The following is a 16,101-nucleotide window of genomic DNA, read 5'->3' on the forward strand; positions in this document are numbered from 1 at the left end:
GCCCTCAGCTGTCTGTGTATGTGTGCGTCTTTTTCTCCCTCTAATCCATCTTTCAAACCTCCTCTGTTTTCTCCACCTGTCTCATTCACTCGGCTTATGTTGTAGAGCTCGCGTTTCCCAATTCTCTAGCTTCATGCTTCCATTCTCCCCCTTCTCCTGAGGCCAACCTGTCTCTGGTTTCTTTGTTCTGTTAGGGGGTTTTAAGTGCACTTTAGAGTCCCAAATGTTCTGTGATTGACGCACCACAGCGCCACTCCCATCACTGCTAGAAAAGTTCCCTCCCAGCCTCACTTCACTTGTGACTGACACACACAGTACACACACACACACACACACACACATTTCTTCCTAAAAGCTCTCAGCATAGTCTGAGCTATGGACTGTTACTGAAATGCCTTCAGACAGTGAGCTTTCAGCATATATTTTAAATAATACAAACTAACAAAGCAGTAAGTATAGGAAGAAGACTAAATATGTTTAAGACTGAGTTAAGACTAAACTAGGACTAAGACTTAAAACAAGTTCAATATTTTAACTCAGATAACTAGGCCTAAATAGATTTAGACTGCAGAATGACAGATAGAGCGATAGATAGATAGAATGTGTGGAACAATAGAACATTATGTTGCTTTTCCATTACCAGTACTCGACTCGGCTCGCTTTTCGCTCCGTTTTCCATCGCCACAAAATAGTACCCGGTTGTCATAGGGACACCTTTCGTTCCTCGTTGCCCTATCAAGCTCTCACTGGATCCTCTCTTCGGCCACCAAAAAAGGAAAGTCTGCCCCTCCTCGTTTGACCACGGCATATTCTTCCGAGTTGCCATAATAATAGTAGTAAGTTTAGTAACTATCTCTGGCCAAACTATTTACAAATCGCGGGATAATATTCTGAATACTTCATCTGGTGCGTGAAATGATGACACAGTGAATGGTGACCATTCTCTCTGACCAATCAGCAGTCGGCATTGTCTTTACTCCACTAAATTTCTATCCATAACCGTGAGTACCCGTTACTACTCATAAAAAAATTAATGGAGAAAAGAAAAATCTCGGAAACCCTCAATTTGTTGTTTACCTCTCAAACGTGATTGGATTGTGCAGGCGCCACTGATTGGGACAGCCTATCAGCAATCACCTTCAGTTTTCTGCCAAAGTCAACTCCATGGTCAGATTTAGATAACAGACGAAACCATGGACGAAACAATGGATGAAGATGCAGCCAGTCCATCCCGGGAATGTACCAACCTGTGGCCCCACCTCGCCAGACTATTTCAATTTTCTGAATTTTCAGAAATTTTCTTAAATGTTAAATAAAGCAACATGGTAAAAAGATGAAAACATTCTCCAAGGTATTAACATTTTTCATAAGACCATGATACTCCAGTACTTTTAAAAACAAGTACTTCAGTTCTTTTACTTAAAGGGTAACTAAACCCCTGGTCAGAGCCTGACTCCACCCACTGGCAATATTTGAAAAATGCTGGAAAAGTGGGCAGAGCCCAGCGGAGGGGGCGTGCACCTGAGACGCATCTCTTTGTTTGGAACTTGCCTATGTCACCAACAACCGCTGTGTCACGTACAACCGCAAATATCCAATAGGAAAATTCAACTGCAGTAGCCACCGTTCAACCTGAAGAGGGCAGCACTAAGACGTTTTTACACCATATATTGTTGACATAGAACACTTTATAAACAAATGCCAAAAAAGTTACTCGAATCAATGACTGGTATTAATAAAGATCCATTCTTACAGATCATTAACTAAAAAAAGTTGGTTTAGTGTTTAGTTACTCTTTAAGTAGACATCTGACTAGAGTACATTTACTTTTACTTGAGTAAAATTTAGCAAGGGGTAACTGTACTTTTACTCAAGTAATAAAGCCGTCTGTCCGCTTCTGGTTTTCACGTCACATTTTAGTATCGCCTCAGCTCGCTTGGAACCTCGCAGGAGTTGATACAAAAAAAAGTTTCAACAGGTACAACTTTACAACTACAAACCAAACAAAGGCGAGCCGAGCTGAGTCAAGTCGAGCTGGTATTGTGTAGTGGAAAAGTGCCATTAGAGAGAATTGTTAGACAGAACAACACACAGACAGACAGACATGATAGATGGATGAAACCATAGAACAATAGATAGAATGACAAAATGATATAGAATGATACAATGATACAACAGTAAGCAGAATTATAAAAAGGACTATAGATAGATAAACAGATATATCATACCTGTTGTTGACCCTGGTTCTTAAGGAATTCATCTCTCTGTTTGCTTGTTTTGACCTTTTCTGATCCGCTTTGCTGCAGATGCTTGAGACGAGACAGCGCTCTAGCGCCACCAGTCTGAGATGGACAAGAGAGAAGAACAGATGTTCTGTGTACAATAACTGGTAATCATTTCCATCAAATTTCCAACAGGGTTTTTGCAATCACTTGCAGTCAGAGGAAGGGCAGGAGAAGGACAGTGCAAGAGGGCGATGTGTTTTTAATAGAACACGTGCAAGCATCTCAGCGCAGTCCTCTTTGTCTTTCATATTATTAACTGTGATTTCTAGTATCAAATTCAGAAATGATCAATCCTATTACTTCTGCACAAAGTTGACAAAAGCTCTCAATAATCACTAATGACCACTTTCTCTAGTCCTTCCTTGCTCTTCATATATTACCTACACAAGATCATACACTAGAGTCACAACAAGCCATCAGTCCTTTTAAAGCTTCAAGGAGGTCCATTAGCTTTGTGTTTTATGCAAATGAGCATCACTGAACGAGGGGCTCTGTAAGAGGATATAATGCCTGCAATCATGCGGACCTATGGTTGTGAGGCTCCATCTGTTCTACGACAGCAGCGTGCTTCGACCTAGAGCTAGGGGCTCGAACACCATGGTTAGGAGGGATGATGCAATGCTGGCTTGTGTACAAATGTGTGGGCTGAGAGAAACGCTGTGGAAAACACAAGTGACATCGTCCAAATCCTTCCCTTCTGTCACTCACAGAGATCAGCCGTGTTCTCAGCGGAGATGAGTAATATGAGCCCGTTCTCATCCCAAGGCGTCATATACGCCGCTTTTGCCAAAGCGTAGACATGCAACGCACATGCGTCAAATGAAACGCAGATATATATATATATGGGGCAGAAGGTGCCTCCTAGTGGTCTAACCCTAACCCTACCCCTACCCCATACCTAAACCTACCATAACCGAAGCGTCTTATTTGACCCCAAAGGGTGTCATGTGCGTTGCATATCTACGCTTTGGCAAAAGCGTCGTATGTGACGCCTTGGGATGAGAATGCGTTGGTAATACACATGACGTCTGGTGGATTGCTGCTTCGTATCACGCTCACTAAAAGGTGGTTTACCCTGCACTACTTTCCGAAGACAAATGTGAGAGAAGACAACAACACATAAATTATGCAACATCACTGGAGTAGTTTCGAAGAGCTACCCTGGACTTTATCTTTTTATTTTAAGAGAAAAACACATAAAAATGTCCAATGTACCAGAGGAAAATAAGATAAGGGGGAAGTAATCAAATTGCAAACTCATTTTAAGGGGGAAAAAAAGAGTTAGGCTAATGAAGAAGAGAAGGAAACAAGAGAATTTATTGTGCGAAAGATACAATAAGTTTTTCTACAGAGGCTGGAGGCAAACAATTTATCAAAGCATTTGCAAAAACAACACAAACTGATCTAGTTGAGCAACCCAGCAGAAGAGACCAAAACCTTTCCACCAGAGAGGAAGAAAGATAGCCGAGAAGATTGAAAGAATGAAAGAAAGACCAGGGATGAAGGTTGAACCTTGGCTGTGGATGAACTGACGCAGGACGGTTTGGGTGGGACAATGGGTTTGTTTGTTTCTCCTTCGTCTCTATGGTTGTGTTCTGTATGTGGAGGGCTGCCGGATCTCTGGGTGGAGGAACTCTGCGGCGTCTGGGCTGACGTGGGCAAGATGTCTCCTGTGTGAGGATCAGTGCTGAACTCCATCAGGCTGAGCTCCAGCTCACGGATGGTTTCCTCCAGACTGTCCAGTCGACGGTACGTGCTGTGGCAGATGTCTTCCTTTTCCCCTCCAACGCCTTGAGTACGGATCAAACCGACTTGAGATGTCTCTACGGGCCCATTTTGCCTCAAGACGGACAATGTAGTGTCCGACTTTCTCTTTTGCTCGTCTTTCGGTTCTGTCGTCGCCTCGAGAGACTCCTGAACCCGTGGCTCCCTCCTCAGGGGCTGTTTAATTGCCCTCTCCTTTGTTAAAGGCGGGCACGACTGGGTCACATCCTGGACAGGACTCTGGAGTTCCCTCTGGGCAGCATCCAAGTCTTGCATCCGAGGGACTTTTTGGCTGGTTGTCAAGTCTTGTTTCCACAGCGACAGACGGGGAGTCCTCACAATGTGGCTGAAGTAGCTTACTCTGATGTCGTTTCCAGTGTTATTGTCTTTTTTTGTCTGAGCACCGTCAGACGGTCTGGTCTGTGCTGAGTCCTCAGAAGGAGACGTGGGGAGAGAGTTACATTCAGTCAAGACTATCTGGGGAACTGGAGTGGAGGTCATCTCATGCTGCATCTGAAATATAGCAGGAGTTATTTACCCTAAAATGTGATTCATAAAAAGTTTCTAAGGTTAATGTAAATGTGAGCCTCTTACCAGAGGTTTCTCTGTAAAATCACTGGAGTGTTCATGATAACCAGACTGAGATGCAGACGGCTGCTGGTACATATATAGCATAACACACTTAGAGATACAAAGTGATATAAAAAACACATAAATATGCACACACATTAGGGAATAGTTCACGGTGTAATCATTTACTTGCGTTCATGACGGTCAAAATCAGTGGTACACATTCTGAAGACTGTTGTAGTCACTATTTTTTAAGGTAATTACCTTGTCTTCAAGCTTCGAAGGATGCAAAAGAACCATAAAGTAGTCCAAAAAATAGTCCATTTGACATGCTATAGTCTTGTTTTGTGAGGAAATTACTAAAATCGAATGTTATTCACTGTTAATCTTTCCCTTCATTGAGCTGTTAACTGTTGTGATTGTATCATTGAGTCAGTTGAGTGATTTGTGAACAAAGTATTCAGGCTATTTTTGTGAATCGGAATAGCTGATTTATTGGCATATCTAACTCAGCTTTATTTCTTTAATTAACTTAAATGTTGGTTTAGATCACCACACAAAAGTATTATAACGTTTAGTATTAAAAGTGTCATGGATTTAGAAAACTTGAAATATAGTGCTTGAGTCTTATGCACTACTTGTTTTTTACCTTCAGTCCCCAATCATTTTAGCTGTACGGTAAAGAGCAAATACAACAAAAAAGTTGTATGCTTTAATATAGTCATAATTCGTCAGAAGTCATATGGGTTTGGAACGCCATGAGAGTGAGTTAATGACAAAACATTCGTTTTTACATGAACTATCCCTTTAAAGATCACAGAGCTTTTCCTCTGTGCTCAATACAAATTTAAAAACAGCAACATTAAGAAATCTGTGAGAGTGCTACCACAATAAAATATCAAACAACCTTCAGTGAGGAAATTGGGCATTTCAACACACAAAGCAGACATGCACTGGCAAGGCCACACACACACACTTTATAGGTGGTGAATGTTTAATTGTGATTGTGCTCACTGTGATGTGGGAATATCTTTCTGGTTTTGTTTTTGTGTGTGTGAGTGTGTACCTGAGAGCATCTCTCTACATTTGAGCATGACTAACATTTCAGAGAGACACTTTGAGCATTTGGGGTAAACTATAGATGCATGTGTGAGTGTACAACAGCAGTCCACAAAAGCTTGCAGTAGTGGCCGTTACCTGTCCAGCCGAGGGCAGATGGGGCAATAGCTGTAAACTAGAGGGAGGAGGGTGTTTCCTGGGAGAGGGCAGGGGGGGGATCAGATATCGCTCAAAGAGCTGAGCGTTCAGGGAGATTGAAGAGAATGAATGAAAAAATATGGGATGCACAATATCAGTTCAAACAGGATTCCTCATGAGAAAGTAAATCATTAAGGACTTACACATTTACATACAGGGTTGTAAATACCATAATTCAATATCACTTTAACTGGGTGGAACATGTCCTACCATCAGAAATTACACACTGTACCTTGTAGCTATTTATTCATCAATGCTTAATGTGGAGTATTGTGTTATTGAGTTATGGGTTTGTATTGAGACGCAACTTGTGAGGCTCATTAGGTTTGAGAGAGAGGTCGGCATGGTGTCAGATCTCCACAGGTCTCCACAGGGTTTCCAACAGAGAAATGCAGTGGGAATGGAGGACAAGAGACATCTGCTCGCTTAACCTGTCATCCAGTCAACCAAGATAACAAAATCTGTCTACTTGGTGTTAATGAGCCTTGCAGTTTGTGTGGCAGTGTTTGTTTGTGTTTCTGCCCTGAAGCAGGTCAAGGAAGCTTAAAATCAACACCAACACAGCTCAAGTGGTGTCAGTCAGGAGAAATAAATATAGTGAACTCCAGGCAAAATGATAATATGTAAATAGAGACGGATGGGGAGAAAGTTTAGAATTTAATTGAGCATCAATACATTAAAAGATTTGCAGCATGTTCTGAAGCAGAATTGGGCAAAAGTTGGAATTTAAATTGGTGGTAGTAGTACATAGGATGCTAAATTGGAATTATAGTTTTGGAATTGCAGTTTAAAGAAATTTAGCACAGTCCTTTAAATGTTTGGTGATGAATAATTGCATCATTACATATGTGTAATTTCTCTAAACTCAATACCGTCAAAACTTTGAAAAACAAATTTATTTATTAAAAATGTGTCATAAATGTTTATATAAATACTTTTGGCGTTCAAAAGTTTGGGGCCTGTAATATTTTTGTTGGTTGGTTTGTTTGTTTTGAAAGACTAATACTTCAATAGAGGGTATGCACGTGGTGTCCATCGGCCGGAATGACTGCAGTTACGACCCAATGAGTGGCAAAAAGAGCTTTTTTTTTAATCTGTACACAATATTAATAATTATAATTATATATATATATATATATTAAAACTATTTAATTTCTATTCAACTTCAATAAATTCTAATTCAAATTACAACTCTGCATCCTTCAAATTCTGAAATAGAATTGACAAGTAGAAGGGATTCAAGTGGAGTGGTGCATAATCCCAACACAGTCTCATGAAAATGTGTATCTGTACCATGATTGTCATTTCACGTGACATTTCTATGCCAAAAATGTTTTTTGCGTGCATATGCTACGCACTGAAAACCCCTTGGGTAGGTTTAGGGGGAAGGGGGGTGGGGAGTTCGTACTTACTATATGCCAAAAAGTGTGTATCATATGCACGCGAAAAACGCGTACCATATACATGCAAAAACTATTTTTGGCATATAAATGGCACGAGAAATGACATTCGTGCTGTAGATACGAACTTTCATAAAATCGGGCTCATAATCCTGCTCTGAAGCTACTAATTAATCTAGAAATAAAGTATATGCATAAGTGATGTGGCATATTTTAGGCGTTATGGTTTTTAACTACAGTTAAATTAGACACAAGCGGTATACCACAATACACTCACTAGTGCTTAACTAACAGCACTTTACGTCAGTACAGCACAAGACATTGTCAAACCACTCATTTGAGCTTAATAGGTCATGAGCCAACGAGCACAGACAGAAATTCAGATCTCCTGCCAGCTAATGTGTACTTAATGAATGAGCAAACCATCCAAATGGTAGAACCCACCTTTGTGTGTATGAATGTGCGTGTGAACGTAATTGCATTGCTTTGCGGGTGTGCAGCAGACACATCTGGTGCTTATGGCATATGGACATTAATCACCAACATTAACACTTCATCCGTTAGGGCACAGACGGTCTGGTGTGATTCCTCAGGTGAAACATGTGCTCACCTCCAGCTCAGCTGTTAGCTTGTCATCGTCGCCCTCTTCTCGCTCTCCACCAGCGATGGTCGGAGGGGTGGAGGCCGATCGGGGGGCTTCGGATATACTCCTCCGCAGCTTAACCTGTGGCTTCAGAGACTCGCTCTCCTCTGATTCTGACTTCTGTTTACATGCACAAATATAAAAAGGACAAATCTGAAAATACAATATGCACTTTAAATATTTTTTTCTTTTGAAATAAGTTTGATGTACTATGAAGACATACTGTTTGTATATACATAAACAATGACCACAAAAATGATTTTATATGGACTGTTTCAATAAAAAACATCCGAACAAGAAAATATTGAATTAAATAACTAATCAAGCTGTATTTATATTAACTAACATTAACAAAGATTAATAAACACTGTAACTAATGCATTGCTCATCGTTAGTTCATGCATTTACTAATGTTAACTAATGAACCTTATTGTAAAGTTTTACCCAATTAATGAATTAATTGATCAGTATTATGAAATATAAATATTTATGCATTTATGTGTAAATGTATGCATGTATGAATGAACTAATACGGCTGTTTTGACTAACATTATACTTGACTTCCATGAAATTATAACACAACGCCTGCAAATGTGCAGAATATGTCCCATTGTAAAGTCATAATTAAATCTTAAATAATAGTAAACACAAGGGAAATTAACACACAGAACCAACTAAATCTTTTTAATCTCTTTCAAAGTCACCTGTTACCATCGGGTGATTTATCACCACAGGAACAGCTAGGGTGATAAAAAAATATCAACCATAACTAACATACCCACAAACAGAGGTGGCTTTTATGAGATGCCTGACATTTTTGAGACCCTGCACTCAAATAAAAGTGATGTAGTGCGTTCCCCTGATTCCTCTCTGTGTGTTTCTCCTTCAGGAACAGCTCGCATATACATGTTTGAGCAAGTTTGCATGCACAAATGTGTGTGTCATGTATTTCTGTATGTTGCCAGTCACCTTCATAATCTTTCCAGGCATGATCATCTCTCCACTGCGTGTAGTAAGCCCAGGGGAGGAGGGGAAACTCCGGCGGGGAGGTGGAGGAGGGGGTGATTTTGAGGGCTTCTCTGTACGATACCTTGCCACTGTCAGTTCATCCGAGCCTCTTCTGGATCCGCCATCTTTACTGGAGAGTTTATGTTGAGGTTTATTAGGCCTGTGTTCAGGTGTGGCATTGGTGCTGGATGGACTCTGGCTCTGGTTTTGGTTTTGGTTTTGGTTTTGATTCTGGTTCTGAGCAGGTTTGATCTGCTTGGCGGCAAAGTCCAAGTCAGGAATGGCCTTCATGAGCTCAGCCTGAGTCTCCTCCAATAGTCGATTAATGTCCTGAGCACTGTACTGTGTTAGACTGGCCCTCTTCTCTTCCCAGTCCCGCTCTGCTGCCTGAGGAGACACGCAGATGAAATTTTATAAGATCATTAGTGTTTAAAAACAGCTAGTAAACAACTTCCACTGTTAAAGCCTTTTCAGACCAAGAGCGAATTTTCAGCTCTAAAAACATTCAAAAGATTTTAAAAGCTAACTATATACAGTACTGTTTAAAAGTTTGGGGATTGTAAGATGTTATATTATAATGTTTTTGAAAGGAGTCTCTTGTATTCACCCAAGACTGCATTTATCTAATCAAAAATACTGTAAAAACAGTATACAGTAAGTGCGATATATTATTACAATTTAAAATAATAGTAATTTAGTTCTGTGATGTCAAAGCTGAATTTTCAGCATCATTACTCCTTGATCCTTCAGAAATCGATCTAATATACTGATTTGATGCTCATTTCTTCTTATTATCAATGTTTAAAACAGTTGTGCTGATTAATATTTTTGCGTGGAACCATGATAAGTGATTTTTGCAGGATTCTTTGATCAATAGATAGTTTTTTTTTAAACAAATATTTTGACACGTTTGAACAATTTGATGCTTTCTTGCTCAATAAAAGTAGTCATTTCTTTCAAAAGAAAAAATAGTTTGAATTGCAGTGTATCTCTATGAACCCCATCACATAAGTTCTGTCACTTTTCCACAATGAGCATTTTTAATCATAAATTAAATTGTTGTCATTCTTTTCAGCGGCTTGAATAGTTTACTTGAAAACTTTTACTTGAATACATGAATACTTTATTCAGAATGATTTTTACCTTGGAATAAATGCTTTAAAGGAGAACTCAAGGCTATTTTAACATTGAGCTCATTTTTTGTACATTTGGAGTGCTGTCGAAAAATCGGTGTTGCCCACGCCGTGTTATCGTCTTTTTAAAATTCGCACCCTGCTGACTTCAATGGGGCATGTTATAAACCTGCTTTTAGCCTCTTAACATCCTTGATTTGTCATTATGAATGCACAGCCATGTGAGTGGTGTTATTAAAGGGTTAGTTCACCCAAAAATGAAAATTCTGTCAGTATTTACTCACCCTCATGTTGTTCCAACCCCGTAAGACCTTCGTTCATCTTTGGAACACAAATTAAGATATTTTTGATTAAATCTGAGAGCTGGATCACTCCTCCACACTAGTCCATAGGCTTCTTGAGGGATTGAAACCGGCCTCGAAAAATTATTAAAGACATCGTTAAAATAGTCCAAGTGACTTCAGTGGCTCAATCTTAAGTTTATCAAATGACGAGAACACTTTTTGTGGGCAAAAAACAACAAAAATAACGACTTTATTTCAACTATTCATTTACTTCTCTCTCTGCCTCGAGTCAGTTCACTAGTATAATAGTGTAAGCTTCACACACATGACCAGCGTCGGCCAATAGTGAGCCTACGTGTGGTGTAGCTCTACGCTACCACACTATGTTAACTGACTACAGGCCCATAGAGAAGGAAGTGAATAGTTGAAATAAAGTAATTATTTTTGTTTGTTTTTGGCACAAAAAGTATTCTCGTCGTTTGATAAACTTAAGATTGAGCCACTGTAGTCACTGGGACTATTTTAATGGAGCCTTTAATAACTTTGAGGCCAGCAAGTTTCAATTCCTCAAGAAGCCATATGGACTAGTATGGAGGAGCGATCCAGCTCTCAGATTTAATCAAAAATATCTTAATTTGTTTTCCGAAGATGAACGAAGGTCTTACGGGGTTGGAACAACATGAGGGTGAGTAAATACTGACAGAATTTTCATTTTTGGGTGAACTAACCCTTTAAGAGTGACCACGGTCAATCTGACTGCAGTAGATGTGAATGATATGAATAAAAATGATGTTAATTCAGCCAGCTCACATACCTCTATTTGCTTCCTGTTTTCGGTCGAAGCCCACAGTAGTCGATTTTTGAGTTCACGCACGCGATCATTGGTGAATATCATCTCAAACCTACCACTGTCTGGTGTTCTGAGAATATGAGCTCAAATGAATAGTTCATCCGAATCAGATGTTGGACACACGGAGGAGGTTTCAGATGATATTCACCAATGATCTCGTGCGTAAGATCGACAATCGACTACTATGGGCTTCGAACGAAAACAGGAAGCAAATAGAGGTATGCGAGCTGGCTGAATTAACATCATTTTTATTCATATCTTTCACATCTACTGCAGTCAGATTGACCGTGGTCACTCTTAATAACACGACTCACATGGCTGTGCACTCGTAATGACAAATCAAGGCTGTTAAGAGGCTAAAAGCAGGTTTAGAACTTATTGAAGTCAGCAGGGTGAGGATTTTAAAAAGACAATAACACGGTGTAGGCAACACCGATTGTTGTTTTTGTCTGTACTGACAGCACTCCAAATGTACGAAAAAATGAGCTCCATGTTAAAATTGACCAGAGTTCTCCTTTAAATGTTAAAAATATACCTAATATAATCAAATCGGACCTTACATATTAAAACAACATTCCTAAATTAAAAAAGGTATTCATATTCCATACATTTAAAACGCAATTATTCAACAGATGAACAATTCCTCGCATCTTAAATCTAATTCCTCACCAGTCTCACTTCCACAGACGAGGCCTTATCAGTCCCGCCTCGCCCCCCCAGCTCCTCCAGGCCCCGTCCCTTCAATGAGCCCACCAACCCATGAGAATCTTTCTCCCGGTGAGCATGAGACGGGTTAGAGTGAGCGTGGCATTGACCCGAGTGAGGGCTCCAGTTAGCCAGGCTGGTCTCATTGAGGTTTAGCGGTGGGCTGGTTGGAATGTCAAAGTCTGAGTTCTTCCTGTAATCGTCCCCTCCTCCGAGTTTAGGAGAGGGGCTGGAATACTCATCCTGGGCTTTCCATACTCCCTCATTGACCTGCCTGATTAAACCATATTATAGCACTCAAAATGATGACGAGGAAATTGAGACAGAGTCAGACCATGTGGCTAGACAAGGAATGATTCAATCATTGCAGTCAGTAAGTGTTTGTCTACCTCCTCAGTGTGGTGAGAGTTTCCGTGATCGATTTGCAGCGTTTAAGTAGGGCGTCCAGTCTGTGTGGCTCCTCTTTCAGGAATTTCACGGCTTCCACTTCCACTCGTAACACCACCCGCATTTTACTCTGGAGCCCTGGGAACTGATCTGAAAGAGAGAGACCAATAGGAAAACAGTGAACGAGCACCGCTGACTCTCTCTTCTGTAACTAAACAAAGCTGAGGTTCAAGTGTCTGGATGTGAAGGACAGAAATGAGTCTCACTCTTCAGCTCTGTAAGAGTCTCTCCCAGTTTCCGCAGCAGCGAGCTTTTCTCCTCCAGCTCCTGCACTGTCACATGTCGGTGACTGACGGACATCTCCTTTTGGATTTCCTCCACTGACTTTTCCAGATCACTGTCAACACAAACATCCTCTCATTAGTTTTATGACATATTGATTGTTTCAGAAAAAGCATGGTTTGTTAAATGTCACTGAATAAATGACGACTTATTACTGGAAGTTATTACACAGAAGGGAATCTAGCACTTTTTGATGTTTATGACATTTAAAAGTGCAAAAATGTAGAACGAGACGAGTGAAAATCCCAAGCCCGCTACAGCGTCGGCACGCATTTGAATAAGTGTCAGTGCAGCAGGGTGTATAAGCACTAAACGACAGAGACACAGTCGGAGTGTTTACACTCAAAATCCAATTTAACCACGTCAAATAAATCCACCGACCACAAAATGGTTTGTTACAAACAGCGTCACGTTAATAATTGAATCGCATCAACTGGCAGTTAGCTATACTTAATAACCACTATCAATTAAAAGCAACACGACTGATCTGGCAGTGAGTTGAAGAGGAGGATTTAGTCACCCCGCTGGCTTTAATTGGAACAAAATAAATCAATGCAATGCGGTCCGTTGTTGAGGGTCTGCAGGTCTTTAACTGAGACTGTTTATACCTCATTGCTATGCATATTTTCACTTTCAGGTATGAGTTGATTAAAACCTGTGCAATAAAAATAACTGGAATTTTTTTTTGCCCATTATGCAGCAATGGCACTACGCTAGCACCCCAGAACGGCATTATCAGCACATTATGAGCACACATTGTGTGTGAGACGCACTGCAGTTGCTGTATGATGAGTTCTTCCTCGTTCAGGTACTTGAGTCTCTCCTCTTCCACTAGAAGGCGCTGTCTCTGGAGAGGGTCTTCCTGTTTCCTCAGGGCATCAGACAGACGCAGGCTCAGCTCGGTCTCTGTCCGCTTCAACATACTGCGTATGGAGTCCTGGTTCTGCAACTATACACAAACACAGACATTTTAAGAATGACCTACAACATTGTTACATTTGCTTAAAGGGATAGCTCATCCAAAAATGACAAGATGCAAACAAACACAGTTTTTGTCCATACAGTTAGAGTTAAAGAGGGGCACAACATCTTTGAAGCCCACTTTCATTGTACAGACAAAAAACAGTGGAAACATTATTAAAAATACAGAAGAAACTTCTTAAAGAAACATTGTGTGTTCCAAAAAAATTAGAGGTCATACAATCTTTTGACAAAATCAAAATCGAAATGCTTAAACAAACCATTAAATCAACAACTATCCATCTATTCGTTCTCCAAATCGCTTGAAAGAACACTTGAAACTTATGGAATCACAAAATGAATCATATAGTTAATTCATTACGTTTCTGTTAATAAAATTTGAAAATAAGTAGATTTGTCATAATTACAGCAGGAATACTTTAAATATTTAGTTAAAAGTCAAATAGTTTGAGAACCACCGCTCTGAGGTGATTTATACAATAAGACATGTTCCTGGATTACCTTCCTATATTGTTCCAGGAGCAACATTCATTTCAACCAATCACGTCCAGTCTAGGGTAAGTGTAAGGCTATAAATGGTTGTTTAGCATTACGGTCTTCAGATGTTTCAGGTTCAGGTTCATGTTCAGCATTTTACAGAAGGTCAACTGTCACAATCTTTCACAACACAGCCATCAGATGACTCATACGTAACATTGACCTGTCTTTGACCATATGCAGCTGTCACATTGAATGAGAAGGTATCATAGAATTGACCTTGCAAGATTGTGTGTTTGTGTGTGAATAGAGCATAAGTGTGTTCGCACAGCATGTCCTTGATAGTGTTAACGATGGATATAATTCAAATGCCGTAATGACTTTTTGTAAATGCGCATCCATTTTCTAGTATTTTACATCAGTGTATGTTGAAGGACTTGTGGTAGTTGGAATGTCAGACATCACCATTATTTTGTGATGTGTCAGCATTCTGCACACAGTGTTTGTTTGCCCTGAGAGGAAAACCGGCTGGACTTTGTCACTTGCATAGTGCCGATAATGAGAAAAGTGTGTGAAACGGTGTTTTTGTGCACTGTACATGTGTGTGTGTGCAATCCGATTTTAGTACCGTTTGGTGGTAGTTCCTCCTCGAGCTGAATTATTTATGAGTCTCATGCATTATTCAACATATCCATGTCTCCTAGGAAACAGGATGAGGGCAGGGGCCGTGTCTCGAGCTCTGGCATTCAGGCAGGTAATTGTCTAACTCAGCAATCTGCTGTTGTCATGACACCAGTGGCTTGGCTCTCGACACCAAAGCAATTGACACCAATCTCTCCATCCCCATGCGGCGCGCTCCCGGACTGTCACAACATCTACTCTATTCTTCCATCCATTTGCCTCTTAGTCTTCCAACTCACATCCACCCTAAAATTGGGGTGGATTATTATACGTTCCTAAACTGCAAAAATTCATCTCAATGAGTTTAATCAGACTTATTTTCCCAGTTTACCAAGAGAAGTAGCATTGCATAAGATATTAAGGATTTTCATGGATTGGATCTTTAATACACTTTACACTTCTTTATACTTAAAACAAGTGAATCTGCAAATCTGCCAGTGCAGTAAGACACAATATACTGTAAAAAAAGTTGCTGCCATTATTTTTTTTAAGAACAATCAACTTGGATGTTTAAGTCAGTTCAAGTTGAATTGCATTAAAACGAGTTGAATCCAGAATCCAACTTATTTTGGTGATTTAAAGCAATGTTAAAAACATGTTGTTATAATTTATTGATCATATGATTTTTTACAGTGTACAAGACACAATTTATGAAAATAAGTCTTAATGTCTCATCTAGTGTTGCTTCTCCAGTAAATGTATCTTGTTTTAAAATTGTATTTTAAAGCAGCACTCTGTAGTTTTTTCAACCTTTATAATATTTTTCCAAAACTCTGGAGATGGTACATCGACTTACAATAGGTTGAATGACAGATCTGCCATAGCGTGACGGTGTCTCTATCGCTAACTACAAAATTTGACCGCTTTACGGCATACGTCACTTCCTCAAATTCCGATGCGAGAGCCCAATGAGCGTTTTTTTTTTTCCTCTTTATGTTGTCATGGCTGAAGCAGCAAGTAAAACCAAATGTGAAGTGCGTCAGAAACAGAGCACGCGGGCATTGTGTACCCCTTACGGCACTGGTCCTGGCTTTTGTTCACACAGCGCGCGTTTCGGAACTGATTCCGGCAATGTTACTAGGTCCCCAACCCGGCATCGATGAACACACAGAAGGCGTTCTGGCAATTTCCCTTGATCAACGCACTGTGTGAAAGGGGCTTATGCTAGCTTGATATAATAATATTGACAACATGGCTATTATTTACCAACAAACATTGAACTGAATTAGCATATCCATTATGTAAAACAGTAGCCAATAGGCTAACGTCACTATAAAGACGCTGGCTTGTAAACGTGAGCTACGCGATTTTTTGACGTTTGAAAAAAATAAGGC

General features: G+C 40.0%; 1 protein-coding gene across 30 annotated transcripts in view; it reads right to left on the minus strand.

The window, feature by feature from the left end:
* Positions 1 to 16,101, minus strand: part of srcin1a (SRC kinase signaling inhibitor 1a) — a 121,623-nt gene that overhangs the window by 6,999 nt on the left and 98,523 nt on the right. For 13 of the 30 annotated variants that reach the window (XM_089128671.1, XM_089128670.1, XM_089128667.1 and 10 more), the window contains 8 exons: positions 13,402 to 13,577; positions 12,553 to 12,683; positions 12,289 to 12,436; positions 11,864 to 12,173; positions 8,889 to 9,314; positions 7,887 to 8,039; positions 4,644 to 4,703; positions 3,295 to 4,562 (listed from right to left, as the gene is read on the minus strand). In XM_089128671.1, coding sequence (XP_088984797.1) covers positions 3,690 to 4,562; positions 4,644 to 4,703; positions 7,887 to 8,039; positions 8,889 to 9,314; positions 11,864 to 12,173; positions 12,289 to 12,436; positions 12,553 to 12,683; positions 13,402 to 13,577 — 2,277 coding nt within the window. In that variant the 3' untranslated portion in view covers positions 3,295 to 3,689. Of the gene's footprint in view, positions 1 to 2,228; positions 2,343 to 3,293; positions 4,563 to 4,643; positions 4,707 to 5,816; positions 5,916 to 7,886; positions 8,040 to 8,888; positions 9,315 to 11,863; positions 12,174 to 12,288; positions 12,437 to 12,552; positions 12,684 to 13,401; positions 13,578 to 16,101 lie in introns of those variants that run through there. The other 17 variants (XM_089128684.1, XM_089128685.1, XM_089128682.1 and 14 more) reach the window with 4 other exon arrangements.

This window comes from Pimephales promelas, chromosome 3, assembly GCF_988280905.1.
Source record: "Pimephales promelas chromosome 3, fPimPro1.hap1.1, whole genome shotgun sequence".
NCBI classification, from domain to species: domain Eukaryota; kingdom Metazoa; phylum Chordata; class Actinopteri; order Cypriniformes; family Leuciscidae; genus Pimephales; species Pimephales promelas.